Source organism: Lissotriton helveticus, chromosome 8, assembly GCF_964261635.1.
Source record: "Lissotriton helveticus chromosome 8, aLisHel1.1, whole genome shotgun sequence".
NCBI classification, from domain to species: domain Eukaryota; kingdom Metazoa; phylum Chordata; class Amphibia; order Caudata; family Salamandridae; genus Lissotriton; species Lissotriton helveticus.
Window position 1 is genome coordinate 951,250,125 of NC_136069.1, and position 23,037 is coordinate 951,273,161.

The 23,037-nt window shown below is 44.2% G+C and overlaps 1 protein-coding gene across 1 annotated transcript in view; it reads left to right on the forward strand.

Annotated features, from left to right (window-relative positions):
* POLA1 (DNA polymerase alpha 1, catalytic subunit) overlaps positions 1-23,037 on the forward strand; it is a 1,864,208-nt gene that overhangs the window by 693,226 nt on the left and 1,147,945 nt on the right. Inside the window, exon 23 of the mRNA XM_078657805.1 lies at positions 14,155-14,254. Coding sequence (XP_078513931.1) covers positions 14,155-14,254 — 100 coding nt within the window. The remainder of the gene's footprint in view (positions 1-14,154; positions 14,255-23,037) is intronic.

The following is a 23,037-nucleotide window of genomic DNA, read 5'->3' on the forward strand; positions in this document are numbered from 1 at the left end:
TTCTGTGCTCATATTTTGACCACTGTGGTCGACAAACGTTTCTTCAAACCTTGTGAAGAAATCAGACCCAGTTTCATCTTTCTTCTGCTTACGTGCAGACAACTTATCCCAGTTTACGCGCATCGCAGGCATTATCGTTTTCATATAATTAATGATCCTACGAGGGAGTTCTGCTACCAAAGGCTCAGGCTTGGAACCACCAATTTGTAGGGCATCTGCAGCAACGATGTTAGCCCATGAGTCACCTAACTCCTGATCATGGTCTGTATGACGAATCTTTCCCCATAAAGGCTGTGGAACAACGTTCCCAAATAACATATCGATATCGGCTAAATTCATGTTATAAGACCCAGCAGTCTGTGACAACTCTTTGTAATACCCTGCAGGATTTTTACGCGGATCAGGTAATGTCTGTTTAAGGGCCAAAACTTCAGATCGCTTCCAGGGAACATGTACCCACACACGCTGAAAGTGTGGCAGAATAGGTGGGATAGCATTTGCGTCACCCTCTCTCCATTGTGGGGGAACCTCTCTCATGGGGTACTGTCGCGCCTTTTTCCTACCTGATGTATCACGCTCAGATTGCGATCCAGAAGTGCTCCCCTTACTTCGATATGACAACAATATCTCAACTGCTCTCTCGACATCGGGACCTACAATCATGCCCTCTGCGAAATCGAACCGCGCACGACACAACTAGGGCGGGTTACATTCCAGATCATTGTCTTCCAAATCTTCACAGAGAAACACACATCTGTTCAAAAATGTATCTCTGCTTCGGTGCTTCCCATTGACGGAAGACTTCCATGACAGATTCTACATCGTATTTTACAGTGTCCATAACCCATTTGTGCTCTAAACGATTAAGTAAATCTCTCTCTCTCTATAGTCAGGCAGTTGACTCCGCAGCTGTCTTGGTTTCGGGTTAGGGGTCGTATTAGGCGACCCGAGAAAAGGTGAGAAAAGATTAGTCACGGTGTTGGCCATTCTTTGTCGAAAGGAAGGAGAATCTGACGGAAGAACGGGCGGAAAAATAGTGTTAGATAAGGCAGAAACAGAGGCAATAGCAGAGGGAGCATTAGGAGAAGTAGAAGGTACACTAGGCAAAGTTGTAGAAACCACAGACGGAGCAGATGTGATCGGTGTGCCTTGAGAAGGCTGCACCAGAGGAGCAGGAGCCAGCTGAAGAGTAGCTGGTGGGTGCTGTAGAGTAGCAGGCACAACAACCGTAGGTAGCGCAACTAAAGGTTGCGGAGGCGCTGTGGCATTTTGTGCATAGGGCGGTGGCGAACTTAACAAATGTGCCATTAACGGATCTTTTTCAGGCTCTTTTGCTGCATCTTGCTTAAGAGTCGGCAAAACTGGATAGCATTTATCTACTACCATTTTACGTTGCCTGTGCAACTGCTCACTGATCTGTTCATCTTCATTGTCTTTAAACTGCATAGCAGCTTGCATTACTGAAACACCTCTTTCTCTCTTATTTTTCTTCGCTAATTTAATTTCCTTTTGTTTGGCCTCCTTACGCCATAGGCGGAAAGAGTCAAACATTGCCGGCCGCGCTTTCTTCTTGAAAAGTTTAACTTCGAGATTATCTAGGATTTCGGTGTCAAAGCTACCATATTGGGGCCATTTTAAAACACAATCTTTTCTGGTGTATTTGATCCACACTTCGTTATATGTGATGGGGCCTACTCCATGTTTCACATATAATTCATAATTTTGAGTTCCAACCGGAGGAACCGGACATGAGTCCTCCAATCGGGAGTCCCTATTATTACAACCAAGACATAACAAATTTCCAAGTCTAAGACCAGGCATCTTCGCTCTCTAGTCTAGTTCCAAACTTCAAAGGATTATCGATTACGATATTTCTCGTGAATACACGAGTCCCTCGGTTTTGGTGCTTGCAAGTACCAAACAAAACGATCCCAAAGGATACCAAAAACTAAGACCAACTAAGGACTGGGAGACGCTCCACTTATACTTAACTGAGATATCGATGACGTCACCAGAAGACTCGTCTCAGGGCGATAGCCAGGGCAGCAGTCCTTCGTAGCCGTCGGAAAGCGGGGAACCTCGCAGCAAAGACCTTCGGACCACGTCGACATGCAGGGGTCGATGAAGTGGTTGGCCGTCCTCCGGAATTTTCACACGAAGCTCCTCACGAACCTCTGGCTGGACCGGTACTGCTGGAATCGCCCCAAACGTTGGGCGCCAACTGAGGTACTGTGTTTTTCAGAACCGGTACTGATCCGATAACCCAGCGGTGCCAGGGAAAAAACACCCAAAGACCTCGAGTCCTTTCCTGATTCAGACCACAGAAACTCAGTCTTCTAGGTGAAGTCAAGGATCGATTTTTATTGGCTGCAACCAAGGTAACAAGCGTCCTAGAAGTACAACACACAGGAAGTATGTTCTCAGGAGACTGCCGCAATTCACAAAGTGAGGCTTCTTTTATACGAAATATTGTGCTTTAGGCAAACATTCCTAACATTTTACTATACTATTGAGATGTTGCTATTACAAAGAAAAAGCAGAGTCATGATGACAAGGCCATAGTTCAGTTTGTCCAGCCCACAATAAATTACCCGGCAAGGCCTAACATTTTCATCAGATATCGCTGGACCCCTAATAAAACCGGGCACCTCCCCATCATAAAGCAAGAGAGAGAAAAGAGCAGGGACAGGTGTGAGCAAGATTCGGCTGGGCGTGTGTGCGATGAATGGTTTTATGGCCTGTTGAGCCTTGATGCTATCTTGCTCGCCACTGGGAGAGGAACTGACCAAACAGGTTCGGCCTGGGGCAATGGTTCTTACTTGCCCAGGTCAGAGAAAAGTCAATCAAGGTGTACGTGTCCTTCTGAATCTGATTGAGCTGTATTATAAGCCTATGTAAAGGGCAACTCACAAAATGGCTGCCGCATACAAAATGGTAGCCAAGGGTTTAGAACGGAAATGACGATTTCGAGGTGAAATCGTCACACGAAATTGGCGAAAATGTTTGTACATAGTGTACTAGCCATTCTCGGTCTTTTGACATAAAATCGTCATGCTACGACGAAGTTTAATTCTCGAGTCCAGAATTTTCAGTACTACATGCCGCAAAATTGCGCTGACCGGGGCGCTCCCCGGTACGAGCCCCGGGAGCGCTCCACGGCAGCAAAAAAAATAAATAAAAAATAGTATTACATAAATATACAATATAGGATTCATTATAAAAAATATTACATTTCATAGGTTTGAGGCCCTATATATAGTTAGGAATTAGCATTTACAAAACCTATAAAATTCACTGCAAAAACCATAGGTTTCACACCAGTTATAGTTAGGAATTAGCATTTAAAAAACCTATGAAACTCACTGAAAAAAACATAGGTTTCACACTAGTAATAGTCAGCTGGAAATTTTACTCGCATAAAACCATTGAAATTCCCACGTTATAGTCAGGTGGACTCACTATAACTTGCGCATGCAATGCACTGCTGATGACGTCACATATTACATCACTCATGACATGGTCAGTGACATCACTCATGACATCACTGATGACACCATCCTTGTGACAGACCTCCTTTCACTGAAATGTAACCCTTGAAACACATATTCAAAAATAAAAACTAACATTTTCAAAAAATGGAGATAGCCATACCACTTACAACAACCAATTCAATTATTCCACCATCTATATACTCTTGCACTCATTCACCAACAGTTCTATATAGTCACTCATACATATACTCACTCTTCATATGAAGTGATACACCTATACATCCTCTTACACACCGACAGTCATCCTAAAGATACTCTCACACATACTCACACATGCAAATAAACTATTGAACATCCATTTATTTGCATATACAGCTATACACACACTACCATTTTACTTCTAAGGAAACTTACACATACTTACTCTCTTAAACAATCACTTATAGAAACACATACTAATTTAAACAGGAACTCTTACAATTCCTCACTCTCACATATATTCACTTATATACATCAATCTTAACATATACTAGATTAAAACATATGTAGTTACTGATAAACACACTAGTGAGACAGTCATTCACTCACTAACACACACATATACACACTCATCCACCCATACAGTCCTGCACATATGCTGTCTTCAAAACACATACAAAGAGAGAGTCAGTCATTCATGCCTCTATGTGCTAAGTAATACCCCCACCAAACCATACAAACACTCATACTGATACTAAGAAAAACATCTAATAACCCATATACATACACATGTAGCTACTCCCCAACCCATGCAACCACTTATACTCAAAGTGAAACACTAATACATATATTTAAATATTTAAACATTACTCACTAATATATGTATTCACTAATATACAGTTAATAAGCCAGTTAACCAATCAATTAAAAAAACATCCATTTAGACATTTATTTAAACATTTATTCTTCCATCAACTTTTACATATACAAAACATATTTATTTTTCAGAAAGACACATTCACTGGATGGTGTCATCAGTGATGTCATGAGTGATGTCACTGACCATGTCATGAGTGATGTAGTATGTGACGTCATCAGCAGTGCATTGCACGCGCAAGTTATAGTGAGTCCAACTAACTATAACGTGGGAATTTCAATGGTTTTATGCGAGTAAAATTTCCAGCTGACTATAACTGGTGTGAAACCTATGGTTTTTTCAGTGAGTATGTATATATATATATATATATATATATATATATATATATATATATATATATATATATATATATATATATATATATATATATATATATATACACGCACACACACACACACAGCTCCTTCCTGTGCCTCCTTTCGGCGAACAAGGAAATCAGTGGACCACCAGACAGCTTAGAAGTCGCAGGTAAGTTTATTGACCTTTTCTCCTCACTCCTTGCATGACTTGTTTCGGGCAACGAGTGACCTTGATCACATAGTGAGCCTGCAGTAGGCTGTAGTTTTTATATACAATTGTTTTTTTGAAATGCTATACCAAGTGACCACAAACCGTGAAGAAATACTTAGTGCAACAAATATTCATGGAACTCTGGTATTGCGAGGCTCATAACTCTAGGCATTTATACAAGACAGAGTATGATAAGACATTATCTCAAGTTAATTTTCTTTCTAATTATTGGATGTTGGTTATAAATTGCAGCTTAAATGCCCAAAAATGTGCAAATTTCGCTAATATTATGTGCAAATTCCGCAATGAAAAAATAAACACCTAAAAAACACTAAGTGCAAAATACGCAAATATGGCTTGTACAAACATTGCAAACGTGAGTGCAAATCACTGCTTAAATGCAGAAACATTTGTGCAAATTCTGCAAAGATTAATGTGAACAATATACATATATATACATATATACATATAGACCGTCCATTTGATGCACGTTATTCTTTGCACTGGTGTGTAAATAAAACGCTGAAACTCATCTGTTGCTGTGCCGTGGTCTTTACTCTACTTAACGTGGGAAGAAGAAAGCTGTGGCTATATACATATATGTATGTATGTATATATATATATATATATATATATATATATATATATATATATATATATATATATATATATATATATATTCACTGAAAAAACCATAGGTTATAGACCATATATAGTTAGGAATTAGCATTTACAAAACCTTGAAAATTCACTGAAAAAACCATAGGTTATAGACCATATATAGTTAGGAATTAGCATTTAAAAAACCTTATTTTACTCACACAAAACCATTGAAATTCCATATATAGTTAGTTGCACTAACTATATATCGCGCACCCGCAATCCACTGCTGATCATGTCACATATTACATCATTCATGACATGGTCAGTGACATCACTGATGACATCACTGATGACATCTCAAATGACATCACTGATGACATCACTGATGACAACATCCAGTGACTGTATTTTTCTGTAAAGTTAAAATATGTCTTGAGTGGATGTATAAGTGTCTGGATGAAGGATTTAGTAGGTGCATGACTGACTGTATGAGTGAGTGATTAAATGTGTCTCACTGAATGCATGGGTTAGTGACTAAACTGTCTTAATTTGTGCATCATTATGTCTGTTGTTCTGTAAACTGCTGCATGTGTTGATCATTAGCTATACGAGAGGCTATATGTGTTATTAATTGGTTGCCCAAGTATTTCTATGGGAGATTGAGTTTGTGTGGGGGTGGCTGGAAGGTGTGTGACTCTATGCATAGATGTGTGAGCAGTTTATTCACTAGGTGTATGAGTTCAAGAGTGCATGTGGAAACAGCTACATGGGCAGTTGACTGTGTGCATGAGTGTATTGATGAGTGAATGGATATCTCAATGCTACATGTCATAGTAAGTACATATGTAAAACACAGTACATGTGAGAGTTGGCATATATAAATAACTGTGCATGAGAGCCACTGAATGAGTGAGTGGTTGTATCGATCATTGTGAACTTGTATCAGGGATTGTATAAGAGAGTAAATATGTGTTAGTATATGTTTCAATAAGTAAGGTGTGTTTAACTGTATAGTTGAAGAAATGGAGGTGAGATTGTTTCTTTGCATGACTGACTGGGTGTGTGAGTAACTCCATGGATAAGTGGCAGTGTGTGAGTGTCTGTTTACACTGAGTGTATCTAAGGTTATATTAGAGTCTGAAGAGGTTTATCGTATTAGCACAAGAATGATGTCAAATGAGATGTCATCAGTGATGTCATCAGTGATGTCATTTGAGATGTCATCAGTGATGTCATCAGTGATGTCACTGACCATGTCATGAATGATGTAATATGTGACATGATCAGCAGTGGATTGCGGGTGCGCGATATATAGTTAGTGCAACTAACTATATATGGAATTTCAATGGTTTTGTGTGAGTAAAATAAGGTTTTTTAAATGCTAATTCCTAACTATATATGGTCTATAACCTATGGTTTTTTAATAGCAAATATCATAAGCTGTCGAATGTCAAGTACGTGGTAAGTAAAAACATTTTTGTGTTTATGCACACTGATCTGCTTTGAATGCTGCCCCCCACCCCTCATTTCTATTAGGAGTACTCTCTCTTTGCAGATAGTGAAGGGTAGTTAACGCAGCCCTTTGCCCCCTTTGTAATACGTCGTGCCTGCTTCTCTCTCCATTTGATTGATTGTTCTCTTTGGTTCATTCTCTATTTACAAACAAGCACAGAGTCGCAATACTCTGTTTAGTCTTTGCAGATAGCGAAAAATCGTGTAAAAAAACAAAAGGAATCGAGCAAAATCAGTAGGCCACTAATGGGATCTCTTTTTGACCTCGCTAAAATAGAAACATTAGGAACAACCTGTTGAAAATAGCAATGCGTATGTACATAAGCGGCGTTCATTTGTGTTCACAGTACCCCTTGTTGATTTTTTCAATCGAGCATTGAATTGTTCGAAGTTAATTCTCTTAAGGATCTTCTCTACCTGCAAACGAGGAAGAATAGGAATATTCTCTCTCCCTTTGCAGATAGTGAAGGGTAGGTAACGCAAGCCTTTAACACGTCGTACCTATTTCATTCCTCATTGATTGATTGATTGTCCGAACATTGACTGTTTGGGAATTAGTTCTTTTTGGAGGTATTCCCTGTTTGCAAATAAACGTAGGAAAATCTTTGCAAGTAGTGAAAGGGTACGTAATGCGGACCTTTCTCCCCCGTTGTAATCTGTCATGCCTATCTACTCCCCACTGATTGATGCACCTTTTTCACCCGGACCATTTACTAGAGATACGTCATCTGGCCCGACCAGAGAGCACCCCTAGTGAAAAGGACATATGCAATAATAACGAAGTGATCACTGTATCCTGTTAACAGAAACTTTACCATGAAACAACCTGGAAAGAAAAAAATAGGAAAACGAAAATCAGTAGGCCACTGATGAACATGAACTTTTATTAAACAACAAACAAAGAAACGATAACATAACGTAATGATAAAACCTATTAATGTCCTAGAAACAAGAAAACGTTAAAGTATGCCAGTGGTGAGAGACCAGAAAAACAGTCCGAGAAACCAAATCACCCCTCGCTGTCCCAACTCATGCACTCTGAAAGTTCAAAGTTTTGAGGAGTGCTTGTAACATTGTCTGAAGCCTATTTGCAATTGCTTCATCTTCACTATTCTTAAAGTAAGTGGGGGCTGTTGTGATGCGGTGCCACCCTGAACCGCTTGACGGAGGCCCCCGAGGGACGGTGTCATGTCGCGGACTCGGAGGGGGCGCTTGGCTCCGGCCCCCTCCCCAAGTCGTGTTGCCCTGGTGTGGCCTGAGATCGCCCCCGACATAGGTGGCCGGCTCCCGGGGTCAAGCGGAACTTTTTTCCTTTTGGTGACTCTTCCATTCTTCACCTTGTCCCACAATCCGTTTCACCTAAAGACACGCTGTAGTGGGGCACCCCTTTTCCGTTTCATTTGCCATTCAGCCCGCTTTTGCTACACTGTGCCTCTTCCGCTATTCAGCTGTTTACCGCCCGCTCTTTCGACTACAGCGTCTCGCTCACCATGTACTTGAGTTGCTCCCGCTCTTGCGGTGCAGCGATAGGCGGCTGCCACAGGACTCTCAAAATGGCGGCCATCTCTTCAGATTTGGGCGTGGTCCACTAAATGGGCCTGCGACACCTTGGAACTCGGACGCTTGTCTGCTAGAGCTTGGGCTCCATTCTCGAAAGCGTCCCCTCATCCTTGAAGATTCTACAAAAGTCTTGGGGGCCCCCGACTCCCGCAGGCTTCTGGTGGGGAGCGCCTAGCATGATTGCTTGTGGAATGGCCACGACGGAGCTACGAAATGGTGGTGCTCTCATGCTAACGCCAGCTTCAGTCTGAAACATCCAGAAACACTGTAGACTACCAATTCGATCAGTTCCGGTAGCGCTCCAACGTGACCCGGTAGAGAAGAACTTGCCCTCCCCTCTTTGACTGATGGTTCTTGTTGCCTGTCCCTTCTGTTGTCATTTAACAGAACTATTTAGCCTGCTGAAAGGGGTTGTGTGCCGTCCGCTGGTTGGTGGAGACATTTTGACTATATTCTGGACCTGCGTTGTCGCGTAATGCGTCATATGACGCGCCGCGTTAGAAAGTTTAATAAATTATGAAACACAATAAACAATCCTTAAAAAATAAAAAAAAATAAAAAATAATCAACAAAAGCAACAGCTAGGTAATACACATATAATTTTATCTCCGCGAAGCGGAGCGCTGTTACAGATATATATCTTGTTTCTGAACGTTAATTTCTCAAAATGCACTGAAGCACATATATTGAGACCTAGCAAAGGCACATCGGGCTACCAGTCCCTACAATTTTTCCAAGTTTCGTGCAAATCCATTCAGCTGTTCGATCCTACCGAGAGACAAGATGGCGGCCGCTACGGACTGTTTGGAATGTTTACAGACACCGGAGAGCCAATCAGCTTCGCTTCGCAAAGCTCCGTAACGCGAAAAGTACGCGAAGCGGTGCGCTGTTACAGATATATACTTTTTTTTAAACGTTAATTTCTCAAAATCCACTGGAGCACATATATTGAGATCTAGCAAAGGCACATCGGGCTACCAGTCCCTACAATTTTGCCAAGTTTCGTGCAAATCCATTCAGCTGTTCGATTATTATTATTTTTATTTTTTTTTGCCCCGCGGGGCCCTTTTAAAACCTCCACATCAAACCTAGGGGGTGAGCGACAATGTACTATGCCCCCTTATGGTCATTTGCCCCTTCGCTTTGGCCTCCTCTTGTCTCTCGATCCTACCGAGAGACAAGATGGCGGCCGCTACGGACTGTTTGGAATGTTGACAGACGCCGGAGAACCAATCAGCTTCGCTTCACAAAGCTCCGTTGCGCGAAAAGTCCGCGAACCAGAGCGCTGCCCGGTCCGCTGTTACAGATATATATCTTTTTTTAAACGTTAATTTCTCAAAATCCACTGGAGCACATATATTGAGACCTACAAAAGGCACATCGGGCTACCAGTCCCTACAATTTTGCCAAGTTTCGTGCAAATCCATTCAGCCGTTCGGGCTAAAAGTGAGGCCAACCGCCCTATGGAAATTAACATGGGAAAAACGCGTTTTGGGACCCCCCTTTTTTCTCGGCCCCCCCTTGACGAACCCCCCCAAAATTTTCAGGGGCTGCTCAGAAACAAAATGTGCCATTTTCCTGAAAATTTCAGCCAATTCCGTCCACAAACGCCAAAGTTATTAGACATAGAATTTTCAAAAAACCCATAGAGAAAAAATCCTAACTATATATACCTACTGGCGACCGCCAGTAGGTAATACACAAATATTCACACACAGCCAGTAGGTACTTACAGTTAGAACCTAGTTTCCGTAGGAAAAGCATTTTTTGTTTTGCCAATATCTTTAGCACTGTTTGACAAATCTTCATGACAGCTGCTGTGTTAAAGGTTTTGGAGTGATCTGTCAAGCGGAGGCAGAGAACCAAAATGCTTTCCCCCCCATTTTAATTCCCATTGAGATTATAGACACTGCTACAGCCTGGACCGCTAGACCCTTGCTCACTTTGCCACTGGATTCAAGCTAGCCTGGCTGAGAGGTGTGATCCCGAAACTGGTCCCAGGATGTTTGTTTCCGGTTCAGGGAAGACCTGGGTCGAAAGTTCGGGCTGGACTGTTGCCATCAGTCACAGGGTCAAGACTGATCTGTATATAGCTGGGTCCGACCTGAGGTGGCGAAGTGAGCTAAAGAACGATGATGGATTCAACCCAGTTCCATGACTGGGGATGAGTGGCTGAAAAGTTTCAGCGCTCCATCCATCATTTCCTCGTGTTAACTTTGTAAGAGTGGCTTTTTCGAAATTTTAATTTAAATCCAACTTTATATCAATTGATTTGAATCCAAACATGACATTTATTTCCACTCCCAATTGAATGTTAGCACTTATTGAATGTATTAAGGTAACCCATTGCTATCGTATGGGAGAGTCAGGCCATCAGGGGTGAGAGATGAAAATTGGAGGTTTTTACTTCAAGGACATGTTAACATTTTAAACACCTGTTCTTTAAACACGTGTACTTTTTAATTAATACAAATTCACCCTCCCTATGGGCAGTTTAAAGCCTACCTTAGAGGTGACTTATAGGTATTAAAAATTATTGTTTAGTCAGGTAAAAGATTGAGCTTTTAAAGGGCTATTTTAATGGACGGCACAATGAGTGCTGCAGTGCCACTAGAAGCATTCAATTTAAATGCCCTAAGTACATGTAGTACCACATACTCGGGACTTAAAAGTAAACTAACTGGACCCATCGGGTGTAAGCCAATTTTCCCTTGTTTTGGGAGTGAGCACCAGCACTTTAGCACTGGTTAGGAGTGGTAAAGTACACACTCTTAACAATAAAAAAACAAATTCAGAATAGAAGTGGGTTGAACACAACTTTTGGGGGGGGTAGGGGGGACTGTGAAGGGAGGGCTAAGTCCAACACAGTGTGGTTAAAAGGTAACTAAACTAATTACATTGTGATGGTAAAAGATAACTAACCTGTTATGTGATGGAACGTAGATGTTGGGGCAGCGCATAGAATATGAACCGACTTCTGAGATACTGAGGGCCAGACTTGTAGAGCGCACCATGGGCAAGCGTAAGAGCTTTGAACAGAATGCGTTGGTCGAACGGAAGCCAGTGCAGATCCCGTAGGAGCTGCTTCGCACTGGACCTTCCCGGAATACCTAGTAAGGCTCTGGCCGCCTCGTTCTGGACAATCGGTAGCTTTTTTAGCTGATATGCTTTGACACCGATGTACAAGGCATTAGCGTAGTCCAGACGCGAGAGTATGAGGTCACGGGGTCACCATTTCTTTGGCCATTCTGGGAAAAAGTAGCAGGAACTTCTTGAGGCATTTCAGTGTGCCAAAGCACACACCGGCCAGCCTATTGATCTGAGGTAGAAATCTCAATCCCTCACTGAACCATACCCCCAATTGTTTTGCCGGGCTCCCCATAGATTTATTCGTGGGGTACCCACCACACAGATGTCTTCTCTAAAATGTGGGGGGGAATGATCTATAAAGAAGCACCTCTGATTTTTCTTCATTGCATTTTAGTTGGGCCTGCGCTAGCCATTTAAACAGTTCCGCCAGACAATTGTTAATAACCGGGGAGAAATCCGTTTTCTTCCACAGGGAGAGGAGCTGGGTATCGTCAGCATAGGCTATGATCTTAGCGCCCAGCTCCTCTGCCAAATAAATAAGGGCAGTCATATAGACATTGAACAGAAGAGAGCTCAATGTTGAGCCCTGGGGAACCCCTGTGGTCAGGCATCGTGGAGATGAGGCGAAAGGCTGCAGCCAAACTTGCTGTGTTCTGTTGGCTAAAAAAGATTTAGTCCACTCCCACGCTTGGCCAGAGATGCCGATGTGGGACAACCATGCCAAAAGATGGCGGTGTGGCACGGTATTGAATGCAGCAGAGAGGACTAGTAGCACCAGAGTGGCTCTGCCGCCAGCATCCAGGCCCTCTCTAATAGCCTCCAACAACTCAACTAGTGCTGTCTCAGTGCTATGAGAGACGCTAAAGCCCGACTAACCGGGATGGAGAGCCAGAACTCTCAACAAACTCAGAGAGCTCTTTGTGAGCAGCCTTCTCACATACCTTAGCCACCGCTGGGAAGAGTGAAATTGGGCGGTAGCTGCCCAGGGAAGCGGGGTTGAGTGAGGCATTTTTCAACAGAGGGAGGAGTTTTGCCTGCTTCCACTCCAGTGGAACAGTAGCGTCCATAAGGGACAGAGTGACAATTTTATTGACTTCAGGGTTGACTACCTCCGCCACTGCCGCCAGTAACCTAGCTCTGCACAGATCCGAGGGAGAGCCTGATTTGAGCAATTTAAGTATAGCCAGAGTATCTGACAGTGGAATGGGGATAAACGCAGTCAGACCGGGGCAGGCTGGATCGAAATCTACAACCGTCTGAAGCGAATAGGACACCTGCCGTTGGGTAACAGTCCCAAAGATATCCTGTATGGCTTGGATTTTATCAATAAAAAAACCCAAAAGCTGCTCACACCAGTCGTTTGAGCCAGACGAGGCCATCTGTTCAGTGCATGGATTCAGGAAGCTTTGTACAATTTCAAAGATTTTCTTTGAATAGTTTTTTGATTGAGCAATGCTCTCTGCAAAAAAGTGGCTTTTGGCCAACTTGACCATGGAATAATAGTTGTGCTGGGCTTTCCTGAGAGCAATTTTAGCTAGCGGACAGTAGGTCAGTCTCCAACAGCGTTCTAGTTTTTTACAGGATTTATTTTAGATCTCTTCGATCCTTAGAGAACCTGGGTTGGGACGGGGATTTTCTCGCTCTTTTATGTCCCAAGGGTGTGGAAAAATGCTTCACTGCTCTAGACAGCCAGTTATTCAATCCCCCGTCTGCCTCCGACAGACCCCCTAAGGAAAAAAGTATTTTCTTTGGGCTGAAATTTGCTTTGCTTTTTGTCACTTTGGTATTAGCCAGTCGCATGCTGTTCGGAATCGTAGTTACTCAGTCTAAATACAGTACATTGCATAGGAAACAACGCAACAAAGTTAAGATTGGCACAAAAAATCGAGGAACACTGATTGCCCTTACAACATTTTGCAGTGGAATTGTTAAATTATAATTACTGCCATAAAACAAACATTCAATTTCTGTGGATGAAATTGGTAGAAAAATTACATTGTGCAGCCTTTTACTAAATGTTTAGGCATGCGGTCCTGAAAGTCAGTGAGCAATAAATTTTCGCAAGAAACGACTGCTTCTTTATTGAAATATAAGCAGGATATTCTTCTGGGGCTGAACACATTAGGTATGTGGTGTTAGTGACTTGTTGACAGAACGAAGAAGCAAAGACTATGCCTAAGCCATAGAACCACATGTATTCATGCGTGTCTACCATCCTCAAATTGCTTCCATCTTCCCCACATTCTACTCCCAACAGCCAGTTTCCACATCTTACACACACATATAGACATTCGCCCAAACCTGGTGAGGATTGAACATGTGCCTTAAAGTTTAAGAAAAGTAATTGACTCAACACACACCTGATTACAAGGTCTGACTTGTCCCTCTTCCGACATGTATAGGATGTAATGTTTGACAAAAATCATCCTTCAAAGATTTCCGTGTAACACATTTTCCTTGTACTGACTGCAGGCAGACGAGGAAGATGATCTTGAAAGTGATCAGGGTAAATTGAAGAAGGTGCGGAAGAAGGCTGCCTATGCGGGAGGCTTGGTGTTGGATCCAAAAGTTGGTAAGTTATAGGCTTATGGAAACACAACAATCAACTCAATAGGGTATAGCAAAGCCCAGAAAAAAAGATGGATTAGTTATGCTGCTTCTGATGGATATTTCTAACTGCAGAATTAAGTTCTTATGAAATCCCTCATTGCAACTGATGGGGATCTGGAAACATTACCAGCAGTTGATCTCGCAAACCAGTATATGGCACCATCAGACTCAACGGCGGCCTCATCCCCCCCCCCCCCCCCCATCTGCAGGTGACATGGGAAAGCTGTATACAAGCACCACTTGTGTGCTGACATCCGGCTTTTTTATATGCCTTTCAGTGCAGGTACGAATGATCCTAATAGGATTCCTCTCTCCAACGATCCCCGCTCAGAAAGAGAGCACACTGTTAGCACGCAAAACAACGGACTCTGCATCATAGTCTGACCACTTTCCACAGCTGGAGCTAATGTATGCCAAATTTCCCAGGCGATCTTTGATTTTTCAGCAGGTACTGACGTTCAAAGAGTCCAAGTTGCAGCCTTTCTGGCTTATTCGTGGCCACCCTAGAATGCCCTCATGGATCTGCAAGGGCCATCCCCGGCGCCAAATAACCCAGCTAGACCTCTTCTAGGCCCCCTGCTGGAGTTGGGCTGCACCTCCAATCCTTTGCCTTACGCTTCACCGATCAGTACCTGCTTCCAGAATCTACGGGTCTATCCCTGACACCAATCTCTGATCCGAAGTTCTGCTAGGTCTTGACCAGTGTTTTGGTATGAGATTTCCAGTGGTATTGAAGCAGTGCCTCGGCGCCAATGTTTCCAACACCTTGAGGCCTAATTCACTTCATTCATTATCTAGGACTTTCACAATGTTGTGGTCTCAATACATCAGCAGGAACCGAATTGTACTCCCATTTAGAAATGTGCCTGTTTCTGTAGTAGTATTTGATGCAGCAGAGGTGCTCAAACTCCAGTTGCCACCTGTGTTAACTAGGACTAAAATGGTTTAAAGAAGTTTCGTAACTTTTGGTTACTTTTCTGTGCAGCCCTGACAAACTCTTGACTGCTGCACAGTCAAAGCCTTGCTTGGCTCAGCCAGTAAGTAGCCCCCATCTCTAGGCACTAAAGATGGGCTCAGTGTGACCCAGCCTTCTCTCTACATCCCCCAACTGAAAGTAGTCATGGCTTTTGCCAACAAAGTAAACCTGAATGTCTTCCCTGCTGCCCGCCCTGATTGAGAATTCAAGTGCATTGATGTGCTTGGCGGGAGTGTGTTCTCCACAGATAGGATGAGGCCAAACATATTTTGTCGGTCTGACAGGACATCAGCCTGTGCAACCTGTGCTAGGAATACTGGTGTAGTGATTCATGGTCATTCCTTGATTTTCCCCACATGCTATTCGGATTTGCCCTTTGATTGCTTTGGGCTATTTAGAAAGGTGGCAGGTTCAGATTTGATGTTACAAGAAACAGTGGTCCCTACTCGTGGACACAATGGTATACTGAGCTAATAATCACACACCTGATAAGTGTTATGTCTTTTGTCCAGCCGGACAAGGAATTTATTTAACAATTTTCTTAATAAGAACTGAATGAACACATTAACAACAAGTGGGCACAGCCGTGACCCACAACATTCAGACAAAACAACGAAAAGAATGGTAAAAGGAACCAAGCAAAAATATGTCTGTGTACTTGTGGTCAATGGTTCCGCCACTGCGCCGCCGACTTCTGCATATCGAGCTATTACGCTCCAAATCCAGACGACTTTCCACGCTGGACACGGCAGTACCGATTCCTTCATTGTTCATGGTATCTGCTGATCTGTTGAATTGCCTGATGTAATACGCAATTGCGTTAAAAGGCAGTGTAATATTTGAAGACAACAAGGACTATATTTTTGTCCTGATGATGGTGCCCCTCATTTAACTTGGGCATCGAAACGTCGTCGACCAAAAAACCCCCGTATGCAATATGACATTTAAAATATTGTGAAACGCAATGGTGTGGTTATAACAATCTCTGTCTGTAACACTGACCACAAGTACACAGACATAATTTTGCTTTGCTCCTTTTACCATTCTGTTCGTTGTTTTGTCTGAATGTTGTGGGTCACGGCTGTGCCCACTTGTTGTTAATGTGTTCATTCAGTTCTTATTAAGAAAATTGTTAAATAAATTCCTTGTCCGGCTGGACAAAAGACATAACACTTATCAGGTGTGGGATTATTAGCTCAGTATACCATTGTGTCCACGAGTAGGGACCACTGTTTTTTGTAACATGATACTGCCCAAGGTCCCTAGGGCATACCTTTTGGGTTCCCTTGTCTTTCTTAAACACAGGTTCAGATTTGAAGCATTCTAAAGATGTCTGTGCTTTGGGTCACTCCTTGGGCTTGTTCTCTCCCACTAGCCTGTTCCATCAATGATGCTGGGATTTCAGGGGGTCACTCCTGGGACCTGGCTTACTGCCAGAGGTAGCTATCCCTGCCATGCAGCAGACAGTTCAGTCCTCTTGAAGCTTCAGTGTGTGTATCTGAAAGAGACACGTTAGTGATAGATTCCTTACCTTAGAATATTCCGTCTGGATCCAGAAAGTTTTCTGCTTAGCAGTACCCCTGCGCGCCAGTAGCTGGCGTTGTGTTTTAGACTTTTTCTCTCCTTCTCTTGTCTCCTGGTGCACGTAAGGATGCCCAGCTTTTAAGTCTTGTGGGTCGTGCCGCCGTAATATGTCGGTGGCGGACCCCCATGATGTCTGCCTCTACTGCCTGGAGACTGACCATGACTTGCGGGAATGTTGGGACTACGGTGCCATGGCCCCGAAGGCCTTGCTCCGGGTCTAGGGGCCGTTCACGGGACCGGCGCCGTCGCTCCTCGAACTCTAAGTCTTCACCTTCAGATTCCGGTAAGCGACGACATAAGAAGTCGAAGAAGCGTGTTCACTCTCCGACGTCCCCGCGTCGCTCCTCGGTGGTGGACGAGGGGGACAGGGGCTCCGCCCCTGCGGTGCCTCCGGAGCATGGGAGTCCCGCGGCCTACCCGCTATACACGGGTCTGTCGGCGACTCCCGAATAAATGAAAGAATTTCTTGCTGCCATGGACCGCCGGATTAGGCCTCGGGTTCCCGCTGGTCCCGTGTCCAGATCCTGTTGGCCCGGCGGCACCGCCTCTGGCACCAGCCCCGGAGCCACTGGATCCAGCGCCCTCGGCTCCGGCGCCGCAAGGTGCAGCACCGCTGGTTCTGGTCGCGGCGCTGCCCTTGCCTCCGGCCCTAGCACCGCCCTTGCCTCCGGCCCTAGCGCCGCCCTTGGCGCCGCACTGGGTGCCATTTAACCCGCCCCTGACCCGGTTCTCGGACCATTTCATTCCGACCTGGGATCCACATTAGGATGCGGCTCCGGTTTGGCCCCGGCCAGCTCCGTTCCCGGCGCCGCTCCTGGTGCCGCTGACCCCCCTCCCTGGCTCCAGTTCTGCTGCCGTGGCGGGCTCCTTCTACTCCGGAGCCGGATGAGGACTTGGACGGCTCCGAGGACTCACTTGCAAGGCAGTGTGCCTCCGAGCAGGATTGGGCGGATGACCTTCAAGATTCAGGTGAACTTGATGTGTCTTCTGAGATGGTTGCCTCCCCTCCGCCTACTATTGATGAGGGCGCTTCCTACACTATGGTGCAGCGTCTAACTGCGGATGTTCTCCATCTCAACCACCCTACGGTGATACTTAAGACCAACCTCCTTATGGAGTTGCTCCAGACGGTGTCTAAGTCATCGGAACCGCTTCTCCCTTTCAATGAGGCCCTTACTGAAGTCCTCTTGGGCACTTGGTTGCGGCCTGCCCCGGGGGCACCGGTGGATAAGAACGTCGCTAGGCGTCATCGCCTGGCGCCTGGTGACCCTGCCTTCTTGACCACTCACCCCACGCCCGAGAGCCTGGTCATTCAGGCCTCGACCGCGCAGAGTGCCTTCCCCATGGCTCCGCTGATAAGGACTCTAAGAAGCTGGACCAATGTGGCAAGAGGTTGTTCTCCTCTGCCAGCTTGGGGCTTTGGTTGGTTAATACCACCTGCTTATTGGGCTGCGGAGCATGGTAGGCCAGGAGAATTTTCAGTTTGCCGTGCTCCCCTTTGGTCTTACTAGCGCCCCTCGGGTGTTTACGAAAGTGATGGCGGTGGTCGCAGCTCATCTGCGCAGGTCAGGGGTGTCAGTCTATCCCTACCTCGACGACTGGCTGTTGAAGGCGGGCTCGCCCCAGGCAGTCGTCTCCCACTTCCAGACTACGGCCGACCTTCTGCACTTGCTGGGGTTCTCCATCAATGTGCCGAAGTCGCATCTGAGTCCCTCTCAGAAGCTCCCCTTCATCGAAGTGGTTCTAGATTCGACACTGTTTTGGGTTTATCCTCCCGAGCAGCGAGTCCAGGATATTCAGGCTATGATTCCGCTCTTTCAGTCTCTATCCCGGGCTTCAGTCTGGATGACCCTCCGGCTTCTGGGCCTGATGGCCTCCTGCATCCTGCTGGTGACACATGCCAGATGGCATATGCTGGCTCTACAGTGGGACCTGAAGTTCCAGTGGGCACAGCATCAGGGCAACCTATCCGATCACGTACAGATCTCGGAAGGCGGTGCACGACGGTTGCAGTGGTGGCTCACGAACCGCGATTGGGGCTGTGGCAGGTCCCTCTCCCTTCCCCAACCGGAGCACACAGTGGTGACGGATGCGTCCCTCCTGGGATGGGGAGGCCACATGGGACAGGTGGAGATCAGAGGCCTCTGGTCTTCGGCTGAGTCCCGGCTCCTTATCAACCTTCTGGAGCTGCTGGCAATCCGGCTTGCACTGAAGGCATTCCTTCCCTCTCTCCGGTGAAGTGTAGTGCAGGTGTTCACGGACAACACCACCCCCATGTGGTATTGCAACAGACAGGCGCGAGGTGGAGTCCTGGACCCTATGTCAGGAGGCTCCCTGCCTCTGTACATGACTGGAACATCAAGGCATTACCTTTGTGTGTAGGCTTATTTCCCATGACAGGACACGGGCCAAAACTCAACACGGACACCACATTTTTACAGTGAGAACTGACTCTTTTTTCCCAAGGTGCCTAGCTGTGGATTTTGAACCTTAGCTCTGCTGGCATCCAGGGAAGCCAGCAGAACTATACATTTTTGAAAACTAGACACCCAGGGGAATCCAGGATGAGGTGACTTGTGAGGCTCTCTCAAGGTTATGCTACCCAGAATCCCTTGCAGACCTCAACCTTTGTAAAAAATAAAACATTTTCCCTACATTTCTGTGATGGAAAGTTCTGGAATCTGCGTGGGTCCACAAACGTCCACCCACCCTGCATTCCCCAAAGTCTCTCGATAAAAATGGTACCTCATATGTGTAGGTGGGCCAAGCGCCAAGTTCCTGCGGCAGGGAAGGGCCCAAAACATTGCAATCACAAAAGAACAGGGATTAAGGCTACTTTGCCCGCACTGGTACTGAAGTCCTGAAAGTTAGTATTTACGAAGTTAAAGGTGCAAATGGTCTGGGACACAATCTCGTAGGCCCCATTAGTTAAAAGATAGGAAACCTTAACTTTCAACATAAACTGCACAAAAAATGACCCCGCACCCTTCAATTATCATTACAGTATTTGTTCCAATTCAACAACATTGTCTGTAAACTTCATTAATGGTTCCAAACGTTCTCCCAAGAATTTTAAAGTCTGATTTCTTCAATTTGAATAGATTTTTTATTCACAATGATGATTAAAATGAATACCCAACGTGTTTAGTCCGTTACCGGACTTCTTCAGGGCTATAAAAATACAAAACATCAAAAATGGCTATTTACAAAGTGTATTATGTGCATATCAACATAAATATGTTTACAGAAGAGAAACCAGATTTTCATCCAATAACATGTAGTCAATGTCTTATATAAGCATTATAGGCATTCTCATGGGAGAACGATCTAAAAAACAGCTATAATATTTACATGATGTTAATCAACTCATCACAGGATACTCATTTACATATTCTCAGTGCTGTTCTTATCAATACCTATATATGGCAGCAAAATTGCCCAGTCTATGATCCATATACAGTTAATTTCTAATTTCAAATGTCATATATATATTATAACATCACCACAATGCGGTAAAAAATGTCTCATGCAGAACAAGTACCAACCTATATGTCAAATGCAATTCATTTTTGATTTTACTTGATGTATGTTGTCTCATCGACACACTACGGTAAGGAATTGTCATATATACATCAAATATCTTTTCAAGCTCCTTTATAGAAAATGCTTCATAGAAATCTTCGCACATTGATGAAGTTCAGGTAATCTGCAAACTGAATGACATATACTTTACACCAGAGTTAAGTAAACCTCAACTCCACGGATAATGTAAAACCAAAAGATGGTCCTTCTTATGTCAAGACCCAGGCCATCTTATAAATATCCAAATATTTTTTAACCAATATTCTGTCATTGGGGCTTCCTCTCAGTCAGTCTGATTAAAATACCTTGTTTTCATATCCATGTTGCCCAATTCCCAATCTTTCTATAATGACACATATCCTACGCACTGATGTGCTTAAGTAACTTAGCCTTATCTACTCTCATTACTTACTTCAAGGAGCGACTAGCGTCATAGTCCCATGGTGTAAGGGGTTCAAAAATTGGTAATTCGTAGTGAAGAGTGAAAGCCTGGACATAAAGAGAATGAATCAATCTGTTTATGACACATAACTACTAAAACGCTTCATCATTATAATAGTCTTCGGCAACATAAATATGCCATTGGCAACATCCTGGTTATGTACTAGAGCAAAGATTTTTAGAAATTTGTATCAGTTTCATGCACATCAAAAAGACATATGTGCAAGCTTGTATCATATTTAAAGCGTGATGTAGCCATCCTGCAGATCACGCTTTTAATGTAGCTCATTCCAAGCAAAGATTCTAAGAAACTTATGTATATGATGCGATTCATTTCAAGTGACTATTCCTCAATTTATTTGAATGCCAAAAGCATCAAAAGGGCACATGTATGAACTTTATCATATTTACACGCACTATAGTTCTCCTGCAGATCCCGTACGTGATGTAACTCATCTGGCGACCGGCTAGCGGCCATCTTTAGCTAGTCATATTTCACAGAAAAAACATTATACTCTCTACTCCGGTATAGATTGGGCTCTATTCATAATATTGAGCCAATGATTGTACACGACATCCCTTTTTCCGAGACTTACTTCTAAATAAAACAATCGTTTCTATATTCGCCAATTGCCTCTATTACGGCCGAACTATAGCCAGAGAGTAACTACCATGAATATGGCGGCCATTTTGAACTAGTCAAGAACTCTCTATCCCCATCACAAATTCGGGTAAGTTCTACTTAGAGTTTTTTACCTGTGATCATAACCAGTACACAAAATCAGGTAATATAAATATATTACAAGCAAAGCCTCCACGAATATACATAAATCTTCCAGGGATGCACACTCACCACAAAAAAGTTTCGGCATCTAGTCCTGCATGTGGTCATCTGGTTCAAATGTACGATTTGGGCCACGTGCTTTTATATCCCATAAATGAGCAATCAGCAAGCAATTACCTTGAGTTAATTGCTCATTAACACTGGTTCAGTCGAGCTTTGACGTTTCTATACAATAGACGATCGCCACCATCTTAAGGCGGTCAACCTATCGTCAAGACCGCGTTTAGTCATTTTTCTATGTCATTTATAAGGTGCTAATGTGCACCGCCATCTTAGCACGATCTATTAGTAACGAATTTACCATATAACATAATTTTTTTTTCCCTCTGTGTCAAACTACAGGTTTTAATAATATCGGAAACATGGGTTTAAATTGCATTCGGACCAAAAGGGCATTGGAAAGTGAAACACCATTCTCTCACACCGGTCCACATGTCAAAATAACTTATCCACTGCTAATCAAAAAGCCACCATCTTGGAGTGGTATAGATGACAACAAATCATCATGTAACTTAATGTACATTCCTTGTTTGACTACCTACCAAATATACATAATTTGGAAAATAAAATTTTAAATTTTAGGCCACAACAGACACACAGAAAAAACCACAGTCCCCGTTATCTGAAGAGCGGTTTACAAATCATATAGTCTCGTCCAATATTTATACATTTATACACGTTATACAGACTAACGTGGCTTGAAGACCACGGGCGTGCACCAGCGCTGCTGACCAACTGTTTTTAACTCCATTACAGCTGACTACGAGCTGCTTGCTCTTTTTAAGATCCTTTTTCTGTGTACTCGGGCTGATTACGAGCTGCTTGCTCATTTTTAAGATCCTTTGTTTTCTGTGCACTCGAGCTGACTACGAGCTGCTTGCGCATTGTTTAAACTCCTCACTGTTTTTTGTGTGTGCTTATGCTTACCGCGCTTACATTATTCCTGATTGTAACGCTCATTTCACTTACCTGCTCTTGACCCCGGTCCGCCCCGGCAGTGTGCCGTTTGTTGCGGAGGGTCCCTGCACGAGCGCCACTTCCGGTTCCTGCATCACTTCGCCCCCTGCCTCTACACCGTGCAGGTGAGCGGTCTAGTGTTTTACGTCGACCAGTATAAATGGCGACCTGGAGGAAGCGCAGCGGACGAGCGCAGCGGGAGCGCCGACTTCGCGCCGAAGTCGCGCACAAGTCAAGCCCGTCTGCGGCCGACCGAGGCCCGGGGCCATGCATGCTGCCCGACGCATCACTTATTCCTCACAAGATCTTCGTTCCTCTGTGCCCCTCTTGCTCCTCATATAATCGCAATTGCCCAGAAATA